This window comes from Pleurodeles waltl, chromosome 1_1 (genome assembly GCF_031143425.1).
Source record: "Pleurodeles waltl isolate 20211129_DDA chromosome 1_1, aPleWal1.hap1.20221129, whole genome shotgun sequence".
Taxonomy (NCBI): domain Eukaryota; kingdom Metazoa; phylum Chordata; class Amphibia; order Caudata; family Salamandridae; genus Pleurodeles; species Pleurodeles waltl.
The window spans coordinates 53,675,561-53,697,821 of NC_090436.1; the positions used below are offsets into that span (position 1 = coordinate 53,675,561).

The 22,261-nt window shown below is 43.4% G+C and overlaps 1 protein-coding gene across 3 annotated transcripts in view; it reads left to right on the forward strand.

Annotated features, from left to right (window-relative positions):
- Positions 1 to 962: 962 nt before the first annotated feature.
- The window catches only part of LOC138261792 (uncharacterized), a 37,048-nt gene continuing 15,749 nt past the window's right edge, over positions 963 to 22,261 (forward strand). Inside the window, exons 1-5 of one of the 3 annotated variants that reach the window (XM_069211300.1) lie at positions 963 to 1,743; positions 5,844 to 5,978; positions 7,807 to 7,860; positions 13,641 to 13,703; positions 20,641 to 20,715. In XM_069211300.1, coding sequence (XP_069067401.1) covers positions 1,407 to 1,743; positions 5,844 to 5,978; positions 7,807 to 7,860; positions 13,641 to 13,703; positions 20,641 to 20,715 — 664 coding nt within the window. In that variant the 5' untranslated portion in view covers positions 963 to 1,406. The remainder of the gene's footprint in view (positions 1,744 to 5,843; positions 5,979 to 7,806; positions 7,861 to 13,640; positions 13,704 to 20,640; positions 20,716 to 22,261) is intronic. The other 2 variants (XM_069211203.1, XM_069211391.1) reach the window with 2 other exon arrangements.

The following is a 22,261-nucleotide window of genomic DNA, read 5'->3' on the forward strand; positions in this document are numbered from 1 at the left end:
TTCAGGGCAACTCCCTGCCAGCACTCAGACATCACACACAGGGCATTGCTTATCTCCTTTATTGGGGCCATACATCTATTCAGGCAGCTCTGGTTGCAAGAATGCTTGCAAGACTTTTCATTTTGGTAAAATAAAAATAAAATACTTTTCCAGCCTTATTTATCAATTTCTGTTCAGAAGTTAACACCACGCAAGGTAGTGCAGTCATCTTTTCGTCTCTCCTGAAGGGCTTGTGATTTCTGATGTCAGTAGCTGCCAGTTACCACTAAAACATGGCAGGAAAAAACGAAATTATGAGTCAGGGTTAGCCAATTTATGTGGCAAGAAAAGTCCAATATCTATAACTCAAGAAAATGTGAGACCTACTGGATTGCAAATGCTTGTTTCAGTTTGCGTTGGACTAAAATGATGTGTGGAGCAGCCTGGGTTGTTCACAGGTCTGGTATATGGAGCAACTATTAATGGGTTCATGCAATAGGCCGATTCAGGCTGTTTCAAATTGCCTCTGCTTCAACAGAAGTTAATGGGGCAATACATTCACCGGATTATTATTTTTCAAAAATCCCATTTTATTCTTTTTTTAAAAAAATATTATGGCATTCATGTCTGAAGCTCTGTGTCCTATTCAGTGGTCACACGGCATTTGTCCTTGTGTCAGCCTCTACACGTATTTTGGTACTTAAGGTGGAGCTGGTGGTGGTGGGTATACAACTGGTAGTGATTGTCAGTGGAAGGCGCAGTGATGGACTCTAAGATTGTTGTGGTCTCGGTAGCAGGTGGCCGGTAGACGCATGCGCAGTGTTAGCCTTCAAGATTGTTGTGGTCTGCGGGGGAGAGGACAGGGGTGTCACGGGGAGGGGGGGAGCATGCGCGGTGGTGTCCTCTGAGATTGTTGTGGTCCGCAAAGGGGGGCTGTTCCCCTGAAGGCGCATGCGCAGTGATGTTCTCTGAGATTGTTGTGGTCCGCAGGGGTCACCGGGAGGCGCGTGCGCAGTAGTGGCCTCTGAGATTGTTGTGGTCCGCAGGGGTCACCGGGAGGCGCATGCGCGATGGATAGCGAGACGCGCATTAGCGGGGACGGGTGGTGATGCGCGGCGCTCGGCTGCGGGAGGAATAGCCCGGGAGAGGAGCGGGAAACACCCCCGAGCCGCGGCAGGCAGCCGAGCGCACCTTCCCGCTGCGGGCCGAATGTAGGCCACGGCTCGCCGGCTCCCGCCGAGGCCTCCGCTGCTCTCCCCGCCGCAGCCCCCGGACCCCTCTTCCCCCCGGGCCCCGGACAGCGCGGCCTGAAGCTGGACGGCTGGGCCCTGCTCCGCCGGCTGGGCTATGATCTGAGCCCGGCGGCCGGGCCGGAGGGGGGCGGCTCCCCCGCGGCGGGCCCGGGCCGCCCCCCCAGGCCCGGCAGGATGCCGCGGGGCCCCTGCTGGAGCCAGCACGAGGTGGGCCGGCTGCTGGCGCAGATCGGCGGCTCCCGCCAGGTGCCGCTGCTCATGGCCTCCACCTCCCGGCCCAACGAGGCGCTGTGGCGGGACATCGCGCGGCGCCTGTCGGCCGAGGGCTACGAGCGCAGCGTCTCCCAGTGCCGGGCCAAGTGGAAGAAGCTCAAGCAGTCCTTCTACTCGGACTGGGCGGCCCGGCGGCGGGGCGGGGGCCCGACCCTCTGCTCCCCGGGGCACTACAAGGTCATGAAGGGGCTCTGGAAGGCGGCCGGCCGGCCCGTGTTCGGGGTGCGCAGGCTCCCAGGTAAGAGCCCGGGCCACACGTGGGGTGCTGCTGCTTGTGTTTACGTTTAATACCTGTGGTTGGGGGTGTGTGTTAAAGCTCAAACGTGCGGTACTGCAGCGTGTGTTTACACGTAATAAAGATGTTTGGGGTGTGTCCACTTTAACACATTGTATTGTAATAGCATTTATGTAGCGCTTACTACCCGTGTGGAGGCGTCGAAGCGGCGAGTAGCACGGTGTACTGCTGCATATGTTTACATTTAGTAAATATGTTTGGGTGGGTGTCCAGCATCACACGTGATGTACTGCTGCGTGTGTTTAAATGTATTTAATAAATATGTTTGGGGGTGACCTAAATCACGTGGTGTACTGCTGCGTGTATTTACATTTAATACATAAGCTTGGGAGGTCTCCAAGATCACACATGGTGCACTGCTGCATATGTTTGCACTTAATACACGTGTTTGGTGGGGGCAAGATCACGCGGAATACTGCTGCAGTCTTTACATGTAATACATATGTTTGGTGGGTGTGTCCAAGATCACACGCGGGGTGCTGCTGCTGAATGTGTTTACATTTAATGAACAAGTTTGGGGGTGTTCATGATCCCACGCGGAGTATTGTTGCATGTGTTTACATTTAGTGAAGATGTTTGTGGTCTGTGGGAAGGATCACACGTGGGTTACTAATGTATGTTCTTACATTTAATAAAGATGTTTGGAGGTGCCCAAGATTACACGTAGGAGTGCTGCTGTAGTCCCTTGTATTGACATTTAATTAGGATGTTTACGGCTGGGGATGCTGCTGGAATCTTATGTGCTTACATTTAATCAACATGTGTGGAGGCGTGCATAAGATCACACGAGGCGCCGCAGTAGCGACAGAGGCGTGTCTATACCCATCTCCCTGCCTCGTGCCGGTGTGAGCCACTAGAATTACGGGCTATTAACTAACACAAGTGCGTCTAGCACGGATGTGCCAGCGGAGGAGTCGAGATCTGTACTGTCCCGCGTCACTTACCTTGTGTTAAGGGTGGTGCTGCTGAAACGCGTCTGTTTACATTTAATAGAGTTTTTTGTGGATTTGTTAATGTGTCCACGATAACCGTGTCTGTCAGTTGCTGATGCACCTTCGTTGCTCCATGTGGTCTGCAGCGAGAGAATCACAAACGCCCATGGGTCATGAGATGTTGGGGAGCTCCGGCAGGCGCACAGGTTCTCTTGGTGCTGGGTGTTTTAAGCTTACAGATTTGTATATTCGCTCATCTAGTGACACTGTGTGGCTTTGGCTATCCAGGACGCGACATATTTTGTTATTGTAACTCTCTGTTTTCTGATGGGCTGAGCACCGTAGTCTGTGCATGGAGCTTTTGCATCAGTAACTTGTGAACAACACGAGGTAATGGTCAGCTTTTACCTGGGATACATCAGACCTACTCAGCCTGATGTATGTAAACCTGGAAAGTGCGTGGCAGGTTATACGTTTATATGATTTGTAGACATTGGAAGCCTACGTAGTTTGCTGTAGTTGGGATTGAAGCGAACCCGAAAACTAAACAGCACGTACGTAGGGCTCCTGGGTGTTAAAACTTGTCACGGTGCTTTCATGTTTGGCGTCTTACTTCATAAATCTGCTGTTATTGCCCTCGCCTTTTTTAGGTCATGCATACTAGACAGCACACGTGCTGCCTGCTGCAAGATGTATTGTCGGCTTACAGTGAGTTTAGAGCCCGCCCACTATATAATGTAGTTTATATCGCATGTGAATCACCCCGAAAGGGGTATCTCAGTGCCCTTTGCTTACCGTTGGTTAATTACATTGACATTCTAATTTGCTATCTCTTTTATTCTCTACCTCGTGTGGGCTATGCGGGTTTCCCTCCCGTAGAGCATGGGCGCTTTACCGGCTCCTTACACTTCCTCTCTTTTTCAGGTGCTACTTTTTTCATTATGGTTAAGCACATGACAAGAGTGGATTATGTCCTGTGTCAGATTTTAGTGTCCAGGATGTGGATGTCTTCTGAATAAAGCTTAGAAGTGATTTTAGAAGCTAATAGAAGAATACAAATCACTTCATTACATCATTGTGGAGTTGAAAAAGATGGTGTGTAAGGTTATTTCTGTATCCGTGAGTGTGTAATTGCCCAGTGTTGGTAAAATGTTGCTTTACAGATAACCATCTTCTAGCTGAACAAACTGTGAGGTGCGCTTACTTCCAGTTGTGGCGGCTTTCGATAAAAATGTCCATGTGGTTACTAGTCAACAACATCCTTGGTGCTTTGTTCTATTCGCAGTTCAAAATATGGTCTGAGGCGGCCTCTGCAGCTAAACTGGCACCGTGATTGGACACAACTTCAAGCACTCTCCTCTTCTAAAGTCGTCGTTCTTTCCAAGTTCATAAAGCAATTCAGGAAGCGCAGGGGTGTTGTGTGCTGGCACAGAGCTTGTCCAACTTGTTTAGGTTCTTTTACATTCCAGTGCTAGTTTGATGCGTTACATGGTTCCATCCCTTTGCCTAGCTGGGAAGTTTTGCGCCCCTGCACACACGCTGCAAGGTCTCAGAAGCAATACCGTGTGACCACCTAGTCCTGTCTGGAATTTAATTATGTAGCACTTCAGGCCGATTTGGAGAGTCGGGTGAAATGTTGTAGGTTCGTCAGTGATTAAGACAAGGTTAACTATTCTTTTTCCTCTGGTGATGTGACGCAAACCCATCGCTTGGATAAACTAACAGCGAAACCTGCACTCTTTTCCTCTGTAATACGCTTCAAGAGAAAGCAAATCTCTATGGTTTCAATTTGATTATGTGTGTGTCTTTGCTGGTGTGCAGACGCTACCCCGTGTTAGATCATCTATCCCAGGAACAGGGGTGTTCCACATTCCCGGCCTTCTCTAGTCTGCTAAATAATTTGGAAGAGTTTTCTGGGCAGGAAGCTGGAAATACATTGCGTTTTCACTTGCATTGACGCAAATGGTATGGTAGCAGGGTGAAATATTTGTCTACGTCCGAAATTGGCTTTTTTTTCATAAATATATGGATATCACAGACATCTGTACTTCAGGGACTTAATAGTTGGGTTGGTGGGGTCGGAGGTAAATGTTGGGGGGAATTAAAGGCACATAAATTGGATTGAAACGTTTGAGAAAGTAAATCCGACAATGGCTCTTGTATTCCACACCAAAGCCGGTCGCGGTTCTGAAGGCTTCCAAGTGCATCTATTTATCTAGAAGGCCATCTACCAGACACTAATTCCCCCCCCGAGAGCCAAAGACGTGTTATTCATGTGGTTTTAAATATGCATCGAGTGTTCGTTTCTGTAGCGTGCAGCCAGCTTCGCTTTGGTCGCATGCAGCGTTTCCTCTGCTGACGAGGTGCTAATTCCTGAAATTCGAAATCTGAACGCCGTAACAGTCCCTTTGACAGTTTTTAGTCACTTTTCATAGGATTCTCATTTCGTCCAATGCCTTTCTCAAAGCTTTTTGATAAACTCCAGCCATTCCTGATTCAAAGCTGTGTTGCTGACTCCGAGCAGCTTACTCTGTAGGTGATTGTTAGCATGAACGCAGTAACTGCATCAGACCTCATTCTTAAGGCATGGCAGAATAATATTAACCACGCTACCTAGCATGATGTCTGGGCCTTTTCACCTCCATGTGTCAAATGTAAATCCCAATGTCTTTTGTGTGTTTACTTTCTCACTGCTATCGTTGAACCATCAGAATTAATGATGCCTTAACACCACAACTGGGTGCATTTGATTTTGAAAGTTGGAAACGTGCCACCACTTTTATGGCCATGGCCAGAGGTTGCGTTTGAACTTTTTTGTGCCTTGATTACAGACCTCTTTAGCTGTCTGCTATTCAGACTTCTAATTTCCTAAACATGTTTCGGGTTCAGCCTACTCCGATTTTACCCCCTAGATTATTGTTAATTTCTCACCACCTTTTCCAGGTTTTTTCATTTTTACTGAAAGATCATTGTCCCTCATCTTTGTTAATTAATTAGTATCCTGACTTGCATTAAACTCAAACATTTAATTTTAAATAGTGAAAAAATAAAATATTTGGTCTACTAATGCTTTTACCGAACAATTGATTTATTTAACTTTTCTTCTGAAAGTTTATTCTTTAGGGATGCTTGAGGCAAAGGAGGAGGAGGATGACGAGGATGAAGACGAGGTTTTAAGGCCCTCAAGTGCAACTCTGCCTTGGGATATGAGGTCATCTGTGGAGCAAGAGGGACTCTCCTGTCCAGGTATTCAAGAGTACCTGTTAACCCATTATGCCCCCACATGACAGCGGTATTGGAATCAATATGGCAAAAGATAAATGTTTACTGTTGATTATATAACATATTACACAAAGGGATTTAAGTAAGCACATAGCCGGACATCCTGCCTGTTGATTGAGAAACTAAACATCAGTTAATACATATTTACATCGGTTGGTACCTAGTGACCCAATTTAAAATAAATCCTACCATTCACAATTTGTTTTCAGTTAGACTAAAATTAATGTGCTTCTTTCCAAAAAACTGGTTTTCATTTCTTAAAATAAAATAAAATAAAGAACGAACCATTTTCTTCTGTTGCACAGCTGTTCTTGGCAAATCCAAGTTAGATGTACCAGGGGTTTACAGCCTAAGCCACAGTTCTATACTCTGTCAGCTCTTGTCTCATTCCATGATGCCCTTAGATCAGACACATCCAACAAAAACTTCTCCTTTGCCAGTGCTGCTTTACGCTGCTCCAGCTCAGTATGTGCTGGTGTCGTGCAAGCAGTTATTCAAGTGTAGGTGAGTGCCCTCCCAACCATGCCACATTATTTATGGGAGTATCGGGTCTGCCCGTTAACACGTCTGATAGCTGTGTGCAGGTCCACCAGTATTGTATCCCAATGGGTGGCTACGCTCTCTTCTTGTGCCCAAGTCATTATTGACTGTGAGCAGGCTTCATAGCATGGCACATCAGGCATCCTCCACCTGGTAGTGATTAGTCTTTTGGCTGGTATGAAACCTAGATCTAAGAGCCTTGAGGTGACATTGTTATTTTTGGTTCTATGAAAAGTTCTCAGTATGCATGTTTCCCTTGTAACGGGAATCCGGTGGTAGTCCATGTAATGCTGCAGTCGCCACATCATCGCCTCCCAGTAGCTCTGTAATTTGGGACAGGACCATAGCATATGCAAAAGATCAGTGTCCAGTTGGCAGCACCTCTCTGGTGAGATAAAAGCTTCTGCGATAACAACGATACACCATATGCAGCAGCGGGGCTTCAGGTATGGTATACTTGGTGCATGAGAGGAATATGTGAAGTAAGTCTGTAAGTTTCAATGGTGGGGAATATGTGTCCGTGTCTGTCAAATTTCAGCCAGCTAATCAATGAGACACCCACTGTACTTTGGCTGTAAGATAGTAGAGTTCAAAGTTAGGAAGTGCCAGTCCGCCCTGGTCCGTGGCTTTGTATAGTTTGGTAAGTGCCACTCTGCAGCGAGAATTGCGCCATACGAATTCTCGGAGTGTGCACTCAAATGAGCGAAAAAATTAAACTGGGATGTATAATGGAAGATTTGCAAAAAGGTAGAGCAAGCAAGGTAATGCAACCATTTTTATCAGTGCTACTTGGCCTGTCAGAGATAGCGGAAGGCTTTTCCAGAAAGCCATTTGTGATTTTAAAGAGGTCACTGTGCGTATTAGGTTGCCATCTAGTTGATAATCATCGGTGTGATATACTTGAATTCCAAGATATCTGAAGGTGCACGGTTGCTGGTGCAGCTGGGAGTGGTAGACAAAAATGGAAATATATAGGACTTAGTCCAATTAACCCAGAGACTGGTCAATTCTGCGAAGGTGGTAAGTGTTGCAGGAGTGGCTGTGGTAAAGTGTGTGAGGTCGCATTAGTAAATGAGGAGATTGCGTGCATAAACTGGTATCACATTCGTACAGTCCCCCATGGGTATTTCCACTTCCTCAGCTGCAGACGAACCCCAGTTAGAACCCAAATCGGGGTCCAGTGAGCATAAGAAGAGTAGTTGGTGGAATATATCTGGCCGCGGTAGAGCTGACAAAGTCTTTCAATTTCCAGGGCCGTCAGGTGAGATTCCCACAACAGGTCAATGTGTACAGCATGCCGCCGAAGGTAAGAGTAGATGGCATATCGTCTACTGGGCGTATGGATACCACTCATGTTCAAGGTCAGTAGGTTAGTGGGAGTCATGAGACCATATAATAGTGAACCCAGACATTTCCATAAATGGTGTTGAGTATGGAAGGAATAAAGTAGCAGTTGAGTTATTTGCATGAAAGTTAGCAATTCTGGTACACGTGAAAAACAAATGTAAAGAACACATAACGTATAAAACATAACATGCAAATTTCAACGAGTTGAGTAACCTGCTGCCTCCATTAAGGACTTCGGGACTTTAACATATGAAAGATCAACATTTGGAGGGGCTGGCTAGCTTTCCATAATTCCAAAAAGATTGTAAACTGTGAGGAAACCTTACTAGCTAATCATAGCCGGAAACAGAGTCAGAAAGTGATATATCAGAACTAAATTCTAGCCTACGTTGTTATTGTGGAACTGAGTAGGGAAGATACAAAATGTGAAAAACATTATGCTCTGCTTTATCAAACCAGCTTAATAGATTGCCTGGGGCACGTCAGTTTGAACAGATATGTATTAATATGAGGTTTAGTCAGACACATTTTTTAGTAGTTAAGATGTTAATAATAAAAAATGCATATTGCGCTGTTAGTTTCCAGTCCTTAAATCCACCACGATCCAATGACATTTCCGTAGTCGTCTTCACTAATGAGTACCTCCATCCAAACAGTCCTACGTTTTTGTGCAGCTTTTCTTAAAAATAAGGTATTTTATAATGGAATGGAGTGAAATACGTAGACAGGGAAGGGTTCTTAGTCTGAAGGTGGAAAATCACTTTTTCATGGCTTGAAATTGTTTTCAATATATATTTGACTTCTTTAACCAAGATTTTATTGCATATTTTCAGGCAGAATTCCAGTTTTAGGGTGGAGCGCAAAGCGCTCCATGCCTGGTGTAATCTCTCTGTGGGTCATCCGTTTGGTTGGTTCGTTGGCTTGCCTTTTAAAATTAGCTTGATTGCATACGTCATGCCTCTTCAGCTGTTTAGCCCACCTCAAGCGCACCAACTAACTGCTGCTATGGTTTCGGAGCATACATAGTTGATTTTAATTTCAGTTTGAATGAAGATTGGTACATCCTATTTCTTCCCCTTTCGTGTATCCAAACCTTCAAGTGAATATATTTGGTCCTTTCTAAAATAAGGTCATTGTCGACCATATTAGCCCGCAAACAATTACTGATGGTTACTACTAGTTTATTTGGTATGGTGTAAAAGTTCAGAAACTTCTAGTTGGTTTTTAGAATAACAGAATCCTTTCTCATCTTCCACTTTAACAATCACCATAACCCAGCCCACTGCCTTTCTAAAAGAGTTATTTTCTGTGCCCAAGTCAGCCGCTTTTAATGACTTTTGATAACATGGCTCCTTTCCATAGTTAAACTTCAACTTTCCTACCTAAGTAAGGGGTGAACTAAGACAACCTTTCCTGGCCATTTCTGTCCAGTCTAATATTTCTTTCCCTTGTGGCACTGCAGGTAGGACACCAGTGAACTAATACGTCGTCCAAATCCTTCCCAATTCCTACCTTATTAGTTTGCTCAAAGTCTGAAAGCTGTTTGTTGTCTTAGATAGCAAGTTATATATTTCAACTTTTGTGACCAATATCGAATGCCGTCAAATCCTTTTAAACCCTTCCACATCCTTCAAAACACCAATGTGTCTTATGCCTTCCATAACTGGTTCCCCCAGGTTCATTGCATGTTTACTTTCTGGTCTGGGAGCAGTCTAGATGAGACTGTGCAAAGGGCAGGAAGAAACCAAAATAAATCTATTGATGCCCATTGGCATGTAGGACAGCAACAAAGGACCTCCGCTTCTGTCTGTCATGGGTAAGTTTCTTTACTGTGCCCCAGCTGTGGATTCAGGGTCTTCCTTTCTGTTTCTGCAGTTCATCTGGAGTCTTGTTCTTTTCTGATGCTGTGCCTTATTCATGTACATCTCCCTTTTTTTTTTTTTTTTAACGATAATGTCCGTGTTCTCTTGCAAGCATCTGATGAATAGTTCCTGGTTGGAGATGGTTTGCAGCAAAAATTGGGCAATACTCTTCTCATGTTCTGGCGTGGAAGGTTGACTGCTTGGTGTGTCATTTTTCGCCATCCACCATCAATCTGATCAATACAAGATTGTGGGCAGAACACAGTTCTGGTAAAACCCCAGCTTGGTGTTACTGCTGTACTGAGATGACCTCCACACATTGTCCAGCATCCTGAAGGCATTCCTGACTTTTAGTCTGCTCTTGAGGTCACTGCCTGCTCCTCAAGTGTGTATGATAGTACTGCGTAGATAGGTGAACTCTTCAATGATGGCTAGGTCCTCTATCCACCTTGATTGGCGAAGGGTTTGAAGGTGGTTGGAGATGACCTAGCACACAAAGATACTGCATGTAAAAATTCAAACAGATTGCAGCCTGCACCATTTTTTTTTAGAATGGACCAAAGATGGCAGTGTATTCCAGTTAGCCACATCAGAATCTCTTCCCTCCTCTCCCCCAAAGTAATATGCCAGATTGAGATTGGAATCAGTAACTTGTCCCTCATAAGCCCTAAGTTCCAGTAGATACCCCCAGGGCAAGCTCAACATCCCACCTTTTTACCAATCTATATAATCAGCATAATTATTTCTTCCAGTTGCATCCATTCACCAAGCGAAGGAGGCTCTTCAAACAATTAATGCTTGAGCAGGCTACTAGTCATCTTCTCATATGTTGACAACTTTGCATTCCTACTAGTCAATGGCCAGCTGTACCCTTATGTATACTTCATATTTTCCCACACTTTTCTTATTTCTCACGATGGATATATCTTGTCCTGCTCTTCAACTTTGATTCAGTCGCTTGCAAAGCCCCCTCTGGCATTCATATATCCAAATTTGTAGCAACCATATGAATAATGCACCCACTTTTTGGACTGGTCATGTATGTGTTTTGTGTCTTGGAGTATTTCACTCCAACCTCCTTTGACCTACTCCTGGTACATCATTATTGTTTTGTTTGCAGTCACAAATAAAATCTTGGTCAAATAGAGGAACTCCCCCACATAGTTTACCACAGAACATCTGTACTTTAAAGCACAGATCCACAGTAGAGTGTACATGAAATCCATACATTTCTTTTGAATCTTCGATGGTTCACAAGTTTATTTCTTTGCAAAATTGGGTTGTGCCATGTATTCAGTGCAGGTTTTTTTCCTGGGTGCGGCAGTCCTTATTACTTGGATTCCATCTCAGTTCTGTAGCTCAGTCTAATCCACAGCATAATGATTTCCATGGCCAATACACTCACATTTCCACAGCGCTGCAAGATTCATTCAAAGACCTCTTCTGCTTTTCTCTACACAAACCACTGTCCCCAAAATTTGTCTTCCCCCACCCCCCAAGTAGCAGTGCTAAATTCTTCAATTTCCTCTCAGGCAGTAAAGATTAGTGTCCAACATCTGCATAATGCATAGTGTCTTGACCCATAACCTGTTCACAATGCATGCTGAGAAGCAGATGATGGTTATTGTTATTATAAAACCTGCATCCAGCTGGAAAAAGGAATTGTGTGCCTGCTTTCAACTGAAGCAGCCTTGCAAACATATTAGAGGTTGTTTCTCTGTGTTGATTTCCTTCTCACCCCTTGGTTTCCTTTCAGCTTACAGTATGTAAGCTGCAGAATAGCACCCCAGGACATTACACCCCATAATCCACTGCACTCTTCCCTAAGTTCTTAAATTAACAGTCTGTCGCTTCTGGACCATGCATGGGTATGTTTGCCAACTCTATCACAATGTGTCTGTGGAAAGCGACAAGTAAAACTGTTTTCTAGGACAAAAAGGCACGAACATTGAAAACAACACTGTTTTTGTACCAGGTAGTCTATGTAACTACTGAGTCGCATTAAGCACTCCTTGATAAAGCTGCTTGTAGGCACACATAACTGAAAATTAAACTGGATGATATGTTAATGATTGATTTAACCAGGTCTTGTACACAATTCTTACTATGTTCAAACTATAAATGCTGCTTCCGTCGGAATCTGGTATAGGGTACTAACACTAATGCATAAAACCAGACAGGTTTCACCGCTCCCACCCCCTTGCCCCCCTTCCCAACTCCTCCCCTGCACCTCCTTTCCTAGAGCCTTAATGCTCCAGATATATCTTTCAGATATATATGGTCAATTAACTCACTTTCTCTGAAACATTTTTTATTTCATTGCTCTATATTGTTCCCTATCCGTGGAATACAACTGAGTTTCAGCTGGTGAAATTCGGCCTCGGCCACATTATTTGTGTGAAAAATGAAATATCGCTTTTTCACATGTTTCTACCTGTATGCTTTTTGAAGTGTTTAAATCTGTGTTCGCTCTGCATACTGCATCAAAATCAAAGGTGGTTGTCAGTATATTTCTCAGCTATCCCGTATGAAGGAATTGAAGATCGGTAACTCAACAAGCATCTCCCCTTGATGGAGCCCACAGTTCTTCACTGACTGCAGAGGCAGAAAGGGATTCTTTACCCCATCTTCAGAAAAGATGGGGGTCGAAAGGTTTAGCTATCCAAGTGAGTGGTTATGGGCTGTTGAGCCTAAACAATCACTTGCACAGTTCCAAAATGTAATCAACCATGTCTGCTGCCAGCAAATAGTCCAGAACTGAACCGGGCACAGTGTAAATAGACAAAAAAAACACAAGCAGGCAGGGCAGTTTTCTCAACACACCAGGGGCCAGATGTATCATAGGTTTTTACCCATTCTATGTCTATGGGAAAATGTGTTCATACATATGGCCCCAAATGTTTTATTATAAAACACCTCACTCCCCCCTGCATGATAGAGGTGAATTACAACCAGCTGCTATCGTACACTCCACGTCGCCTTTGCACGTTTCTGCTGAGACCTGATGCAGTCTCTGCCTCCACGTGGAGGAATAGGCGGTAGACCAACATACCTCTTCTTTACCTACAATCATAGGTTTGGGGGATGGGGTTCTTCGGGTGGGTAATGGGCAGATTAGGGATTCAACTGCCATGCTTTTGTAGGGAATATCAGTAGTGTAGGTAGGGATTTTAAAACAATTGTTGTGACAGCATGCCAGGACTTTTAATATGTTTCACTTTCCTTGTCACTTCATTGCTTTTATGTCTTATCATCCTCATAATCACAATACATGCCATTTTACATAGAACACAGTTGATTTAATAAAACATATTGAACCTAGTCCTGCTTCTGTTTTGCCTTTGTACGTGTGAGACATGTGACAGAGAGAAAGGGGCAAGATCTGTTCAACCACGATTTCCCTGAGAAATCCACGACATGCTAAGAACTGCCACAAATCACCTTTTACTCATGGATACTGGTGAGGTGCTGCTTTCTGGCTGGAAGGGTTAGGCAGACTGATGTCATGAGGCGCAGATCAGACTTAGTCCCCCTGTGCCCAGTTGCGCTGCCACCAAAATCCAGCAGACGAGTCTTTACAACATTATCCCCATGCACCTTGGTCCTCAAAATTAAACATTTTTGCCATCTACAGCAGCCCGCGGCGAGGCATTTCCCACCATTACTGAACTCCTTGGGATGTTCCATGCACCATGATGCAGGTTCACACAATAAGGTCACAACAGCCCGTTGAAATCTACAAAATCATTGGCCATGCTGTGTGTTTCCCAGTCCATGAGTGCTGTCTTGATTTCGCTCAGTTTGGAAATAATGCTATGTCTTTTCTTTAAGAAACTTGTTATGATCGAAGGGATTTTTCTCTCTTTTCCATTTTCAGAGCTTTCACCAGTGAGGCAAGCAGGAAGCATTCTGGGCGAGCACAAATCTCCAAACTCTGAAGGCAAGGTTATCCCCACTTATACCTTAAATGCTCCATCCTGCCCGCAAGTGTGTTTCTCATTATCTAACAATTATTAGTAGATAATCATTGCATTGTTTGGTGATTGTGTGTGAGATGTTTTAAACTAAGGGTAGTAGTGCTAGATTACCTTATTTGTATGCTTTGCACCACCAGCAGTTTTTTTTCTGTGATACGTATTATTAGGGTGGTTTTCAAATTAAAAATGGTGCTTTGTGAAGTGTTTTACTGGTCATGTTTTCGACTCCTTGCGGATGGTGCTTTTCGCTCAACAGCATAAAAGGGTTATGGCCAGGAACCCTTCTTGCGGCAGCTTGGGGATGGTGCAGGCATTAGCAGTTACTGGTGCTTCTCTTAGGACTGCTTGAATATTGTTGTGGAGCAGAGGAATGTTGAAATCTGCTACGAACCAAGGAAATTATCTTCTGTGCTCTGAATTTAAAGAATGCAAACATCCACATTCCCAGGCATAAACTACTCCTAGCAAAACACCTGTTATTGAGTATGAAAGAACAGCTTTTCTTTAGCCTTATAAACAAACATTTGCAATTCAGTGAGTCTCGCATTTGCTCAAGTTATGGCTATTAGCGTTGTAAACTCCTAACCAGACTTCTCTTGCCACATAAATTGAAAATGAAAAGTAAAACAGTTGACATAAATGAGCCGCTTTGAACCGCCATGCCATGAGCGTGAAGGAGATGCACAAAAGTAAAAAAAAAAAAAAAAAGTATGCTCGCATTCAAATGTATTGGCAAAAATGCAGTTATCCCTGTAACAGGGTCGGTGTCCAAGGTGGTAACCAAACCGCCCCAAGGACGGAAAAACATAAAGCAATTACCAATGATGATAAAGCATTTTTGAAGGGCAAGCCCAGAAACGAGCGATAGTGCTGGGCTGAGGTGGGCATGGTTAAGAGCCCAAATAGATGATAACATGTCGGAAAAACCAGTGCTTGAGTTGCTATGCTCAACCTAATAAGGTAACACCTTAGTATTACTGTGCCATTAAGCAATTGATACATTGTCAAAATAATACACAGTTTCATCTTTCATAGACTGTACATTGTTTACAAGACCAAAAATGCAGGCGTTGCAATATCAATGAGCAGTTCTAGTCTCAGTGACCCAGGTTATTTTCTCCCTACATAGTGGTATTAGTACTGGACTACCAGTTGTCATCTAGGGTGCCACACACCTCTTTGCAAATACATGGTGAAAGCCCTGTTGTTAAATAAGGTCAGTTGTAAGGGTATTGTATCTAGGTTAAGTCACATGCAGTTGATGAGGCACAAGTTATTGAACCCTTCGGACCATTACTTGGCCACACCCAGGCAGTACAGTCCAGATGAAGTAGGCCTATCCCCTCAGTGCTACATCTATAAAATGGGAGTTAGTGTCAAGTCTCAATTCCATCAGTCCTCATGGGGCTTGGAAAAAGCTGGGCAGAAACTTGCAGCATAAGAACCGATGTCTGTTATTGTATGATACTTCAGTATATGCATAGCAGTATGCCCTTAGTTAATCTGAGACAGTGTAGTGTCCCATTTACGTCTGCTAGCCCTAGAATCGTGTCATCTTATTTTGCATTGTTGTTTACATATACGATACTAGGCATTGTCCCTCGAGGGTAATAATCAAATGATTGAGAGTGTCAAATATTGACAGCTCATCAAGAACTATTCAGAATATGGCCAACAGCCAAAAATGGCTAAGGTATAAAGTGGTGTATTCTATATATCCTTCATTCTTGTGTAGAAATTGGAAAGTACCTCCTGGAAATGCATATCCCTAGGGTCCTAATACCAAAATGCAACAACCAGGATTTAGCTTTGGTTCCAAAGTTAAGGAGTATCACAGGGTTGTCAAGGAGTGGCAAAGCTAGCGAGAATAGTTAAATTTTGCTCCTCCTGCTGCTCAGTTCACACCATGCCCAGCAGGTACTACTTACTGGGTCGAATCTGTCTAGAGACCTCTTACCCAAGTGTGTCGGCTTCGTGCCCATTGGGTCTCTAATGTCCTGGTTGATTACCAGATGAGGCATGTACTGCGGGGCCTGAGACCAATACTGGGCTTAGTGAGCTTGGGGGCACAGGAAACAAAATTGGGTACCGCAAAGTAATGTCCTGACACAACCAAATACTTAACACAGTCTGACCAGCTCTTTGTGGGTTTTTGTAAAGCCAACAAGGACGAAGGTTATGCAGGAATAGATTGCTTCCTGCATCATGTCATTCGGAATTAGGAATGTTTCAGTTGTGGTAAAGCTCATTCTAATTCTGCCATGGCTTATACAGCAGCACACTTCAGTGGTATTAATTTGGCAGAAATCTGCTTGGGGCCAACATGGAAAGCAATGCTTTCATACTTGGAGCAGTACTTCTTTAGTGAGCATGCAAGATGCGGCTGTGAGATAGATGATGGTGTTACTTAACCTCTATGCATAAGGTGAGCCTGATTCCCAGCTTCCACTTTTTTTTTTAATGTTACTATTTGCATGGTCCTCAAGTATGATAATCAGTTAAACGACTATTACAAAGAAGCAAAGGATCCTTTCATGTAACTCTAGTTCTGCACTCCCAGAAACCAATGCATCACCTTGCCGCATGGAAAGAAACCCTGCATCTCCTCCTCTGCAGCCCTCTACGTCTTTATTTTTTACGCGTCCCAAGTCCTTTGTGTTACAAGGACACAGCCACTGATTCCTAAGGATTGAGACTTATCTGAACCTTTAAAAAGTGATATCTTGACTTGTGCATATTGGATTTTTGATGTTCTGGTCTTATTTTATTCAGATAAATATTATCTATTTTCCTAAACTGGTATGGAGTACTTTTTGTGATGTATTCAGTATGTTGCTGTAAGTTATTTCACAAATACTTTACTCATTAACTTCTAAGCCTGCCTGCACTGTGCCAAGTGGCCAGAGGGTGAGCACAGGATAATGTAGATTGAGTTCTGACTTACCCTGCCTAAGATTGTGGTCCCTACTTGGACAGGGTGCATATCTCTACCAACTGCAGACCCAGTTTCTAACAGAGATAAAGCACCTTTGGCAAGATTGTGAGAGAGAGGCAAATCCATCTGTTCAGAGTTGTTAGCAGGCTGGAATTTAACTGTCGTTAGTGGTTTCCAGCTAAACAAAACACATAGACTTATGCTGAAAGGGGGGAAACTAGTGCAATTGATCTTATTTTTTTTCGGAAACTAGCCTCAGCTCTTACGAATTTCTGTTAAATCTCTTGCTCTTTTAAAGTGTAATTGATGTTTCAGAAGATAGTCCTTGGCAGCTCCCCTGGTTTTATATCCCCAATTTGTTCTTCGTGTACTGTTCCTGTGCTCTCCTTACTGAATGTTCCAAAAACGTGCTTTCTTTTGTGGCATTTGCAAGGAAGTGGAACAGTCAGTCTAATTGATTCTTTTCCCTCATTATTCAGTTTCCTCAGTCCTTATTAATTGTAATTGGGCATTTTATAAATTTCAACTTAAACATAGCTGAGATTAAAAAGTAAAAAACTGCGATTTCACAGGCTAAAATATATTTTCCTAATGGGTGATCTTTGGTGATGGCTCTCTAGAATGCTCCCCATTTAGACTTTTCAGCTATTTTACTTGCCCTTGATTTGTGACTTTAAAGCCCTCATCCTCTATTTCAGTGTGGTTAGTAGTATTTCGGGATACCGTACCACACCCAGTAGACCAGGTAATAGCAGTCTGGTAGGACCATTGTGCCTTTGTTCCCCAACACAGCTTATTCAGAATCTCCTAGGCCTATATGAAATCCCATGAAAGCAATTGACTTAGAGCATGGGGTCTCCAAAGTACGGCCCCATCCGGCCCGCTACGAGAATTTATCCGCCACGTTTTTGTTTTCCCAAAACACGGCTTCTGATGAGCAAAGGAAAATATATATTCAATTTGATTTGCAGCCTGTAAGTGGCATCAAATCCTCATTAATCTTCTATGTTGTAAGTTGTGGACCAGGAATTTTGTGTATGCCAGATTTTTGAAAAATTCACGTTCCTAGTGCTGATAGTCTGCACTGATGAAAACTCTATTTGCCAGAATTGTGTAGAAAGGGTCAGACTGAATTTATTTTTGTTTGACCTTTATCAATGGCTCGAGTTTATTTTGAATTTCTTTGCTATGTTTTATTGAAGTTTTTTTCTTGGAGTGTGTTTATTTTATGTATTACGTCCTACAAATATGGACAAATTCTCATTTGAAATATTTAAAATGAATAAAAAATGAATAGCTTGCTTTTTTTAATCTACAGTTAAGTAATTCATTATTTTGTTAGAGCATTTGCTAATGTTTGACATTTTAACTCGTATATTCCACCTGCCCATCCACCCTCCGCATAATCAATTCTCAACTTTCATAGCCATCATCATTAGCTCAGAGCCCTGCCATTTGGATAGACGTCTTCCTGATGAATTTTCTTCAAATGCATTATTTCATTGGTTGAACCCTTAAGACTGAAAATAGCTACCATGTTTATATCCATATAGTGTTAACACGGTCATTGGCTCCTCTCTCAACAAAAGCTGTGGGTGCAGCTCAAGCCACAATTCAGGTCCTTACATCATTGGGTTTCACTGTCAACGAGAAGTCAATCCTTTTGACTTGCAGGCACATTCTTCATGGTTTCTCAGATATAAACAGTGGAGGAAAAAAATGATATTCTTTTTGTGGAAAGAGGAAAGGAGCTACTCTGTCACATGCGTCAAATTAAAGTTTTACATCTAAAGTACTGAGGTGCATGTCTCCTCGTCTCCTCCTGGCCCAGTAGCACTGCCATATAATTAGACCAATTTATGAAGAATTGAACATCCAAAGGTGGGAAATCGACACCTAGACGATTGGGTCAAGGTCACCCTGGTCCTGGAATACCCACTGCAGTATTGAAGGAACCAAGAAAACCTCATCTAGGTATTTCATTTAGCAGATCCACAAACTTTCCATAACAACGCAAATGCCTTTGATGTAGTCTGCAACTGTCTACAGATAACATGACTGTCTTGCACTGTCCATAATTCTGTCCTTATGCCTTGAAACAGAGTTATCTTGTCAGTGGCATCCTTACCACAAATTACCAACACTGCTGGTGCCCTAAGCAGAGAGCTAGAACGCAATTTGTAGGACATTGGCAGGAGGCCATTTATACTTGTATTCTGGCAAAGGGGGACCTCATGTGGAATCTCTTTCGAATAGTCCAGATAACTGTTGTTCACCAGAAAGTGGTCATATCAAGGGATCTAGTGTTTCAGATGTTGAACAAATGTGCCTATGCATTTTTTCCTATTCCAGTAATCCCAAAGGGTTTGACCATAGTGATGTTGGTCCTGTTGAAGGCACCCTTTGAGCCAGTTCAGAAAACATCCTTTAATACGTTTTGTTTTAACAGTTGCTCGGTGTGCAATAAGCATACATGAATTAGCATGTTTACATTATGCTTTATACAAGAACCAGTTTCAGTACAAGTGGCTAGTCCACCAGGATGCATTGTGAGAACAATTGCACATACAATAATTATTGATACTTTGTATCCCTGGTTAACAACAGCTTCAACTTACCACCCAAGTCGTCATTTTCCTGTCCTTGATAGCACCCTTTATTCCCTGTACTTGCTGCAAGTGCCCCATATTTTTCCCCACTTTTTAGGCAGCTCCGAATCTGGTATACCACAAGATCATCGAACTCCCAATCTGTGATCCGTGGTAGTCCACTAACTTCCCAGGCTATATTTCTCTAGGCAATTCCAGAGGTTAATGTAAGCCATGTTTGTTTATGTTTAGGCCACCTTTCCTCACCAGTTATACACGGGAGGTGCCTTTCATTGTTTTAAAAAAAATCAAAAATAGATTTCTTAATAGTGATCACCAGTGCCAGAGATCCAGCTGTCTTCACCAAACAGCCACACCTGCTTTGCTGTAGAGACATGATTTTGCTTAAAACAAACTCAAGATTCCTTCCTAACATTTCACCTGAATCAGCACAACATCTTGCCAACATTTTTCCATAGCCACCCTATGCATTTTAAACAGTTTTTCAATTCTTCAAGCACAAGAACTGTTTCAAAGTACTGTCCTGACACAACCAAATACTTAACACAGTCTGACCAGCTCTTTATGAGTTTTTGTAAAGCCAACAAGGACGAAGGTTATGCAGGAATAGATTGCTTCCTGCATCGTGTCATTTTGAGTTAGGAATGCTTCATTTGTGGTTAGAGCTCATTCTAATTCTGCCATGGCTAAAACAGCAGCACACTTCAGTGCCATTAATTTGGCCATTAATTTGGCAGAAATCTGCTTGGGGCCAACATGGAAAGCAATGCTTTCATACTTGGAGCAGTACCTCTTTAGTGAGCATGCAAGATGCGGCTGTGAGATAGGTGATGGTGTTACTTTAACGTCTATGCATAAGGTGAGCCTGATTCCCAGCTTCCACTTTTTTTTTTTTTATGTCACTATTTGCATGGTCCTCAAGTATGATAATCAGTTAAAAGACTATTACAAAGAAGCAAAGGATCCTTTCATGTAACTCCAGTTCAGCAGCTTTTTCTTTCATAGATTTTCATCTCAGGTTACCATCGGTTTGTCATACAATGAGATTGACAGAATGCGCAATGTGCTTTAAGGGAGTGTTTTCTCTACAGAGCCTGCCTATGAAAAATTCCGGCATGTCAGTCCACAAAAGATACGCGCGCTGAAGTACCTGTACTTGCAATTAACTTTTCAACTCACCCATACAAGATTGTCTGACAAAACATTTTTACGACTGGTGACTCAAAAATTAATGGCAGGAGGTTGAACTGCATGTAAGCCTAAAACAAATGTAATAACCTTTTTTAACAGTAATTTGTTCTCTGATAGAAAGCACCACATTACCCATTTGTGACATTTCCTTACTTAAACTTTCAGATCGATACCCTCAAGATAATGCAAGGACACCTCCACCTCCAGCTTTGCACCTTGCAAAGACAGATTTCCTGAGTTGTAAGTACACTAAACTGTCTAAAAATGGAGGTTTGTGAATTCAGAGAGAACCTTTTGTTGTTATATCAGTAAGCTAGCCAACCATACACACATTTGCCTAATTTGACCTTATATTGGCAGTGGTAGCTAGCATCATCCAACCATCATCATCCATTCTAATAATGCCAGTAGACAACAGTACACAAAGCCCAATTCTTCAGCATTTTTCTTAGATCTATCAATGTGCCAAGAATTTAATGACTGCTACTTCATTTGAGATCCACTGGCTCCGATCAGTGTGACTTCTAGGCACTTGCGGCTGGGGTGTGACTTCGCCCCCCCCAGTATTCCTTTCACCGCGGCGGGCCCAAATGCGCTGACGCGCTATTAAAACGCTGTTGTGCTCCCACAGCGCTGGACTCCGGACTTTTGGTCAGTGTGACTTCTGGGCACTTGCATCTGGGGTGGGACTTCGTCCCCCAGCCTTCCTTTCACCTGGGCACCCCCAAAAATCGCTGATGTGCTATTTCAGCGGGATACGCCCGGGCAAAGGCGGGCCATCTTAGCCCATCATAACCTGACAGAGGCCGGGCCTCTCTTTTAACATTTGTTTCTCTGGGCTACTTTTCTTTCCAAAACTGGTGTGCATTGATTTGTCAATCATTGGGGTAGGTCTTTTTTGCTATTTGTAGGCCGTCCCTTTAAGATTTGTAATATAAATGTGTCTCATGCACACTGGCTGTAAGGACCATTGGGAAAAAAGGGTGGCTACTGGAGCAGTGGGAGGGGGGTCACAATCAAAACCCCCTCAACTATTGATACATTTTTTAGTGAGGGCAGTTGATTTAGTTACAAATGAAATAAAACTGGCCGCGCGTCGGCTCTCCTCCCAGCATGGAGCTGCAGGGGTACAGTGAGGATAATATGGTGGGTGATGGAATAACAACTTCCTCGCAACAGCAGGACTAGGACTATGTAGATAGATTGCCCACTGTCCCCATTTCAAGCACAGCAGAGAATGAACTTGGTGAGGAAAGGCCGACCAAACAGAGTAAAAGCACTGTTAAGTGGGGTCTGAACAAGAAACTGGAGACCGAGGTAGTGGGGTGGCCAGCGATCCTTGGCTCAAATAAATCTCCTCCTCCCCCTTGGGAGACTTTTTTGATTGCATGAAGGACCGCCTAAATGAAATGCTTGATAGCAAATTGCGCCCAATTTTTGACCACCTAGAAAAGATAGAAGAGAATTTGAGTCAGCCCGAGGATTGAACGTTTCGGAAGGGTGGGTGGGTGGGGTGTGAAAGGGTGGGAGAGCCGGTTTTTACACCAGAATCACCTTTGTTTTGAACATTATTCTGATACTTCCATGGGGAATAGACCCCCTAATATTATTTCTGCTTTTCAACCCACTACACATCAAAACTGGGTCCATGGTAAGTATTATGGATTCAGGCGCCACTCTGAATGATGTAGCTCCCTTTTCTAATCCCCCACAAGGAATGCACCCCCAGCAGTTGGTATCATCAAGGATGAGAGTACCTGATTCGGCACAGGATAAAAGTTGCTGG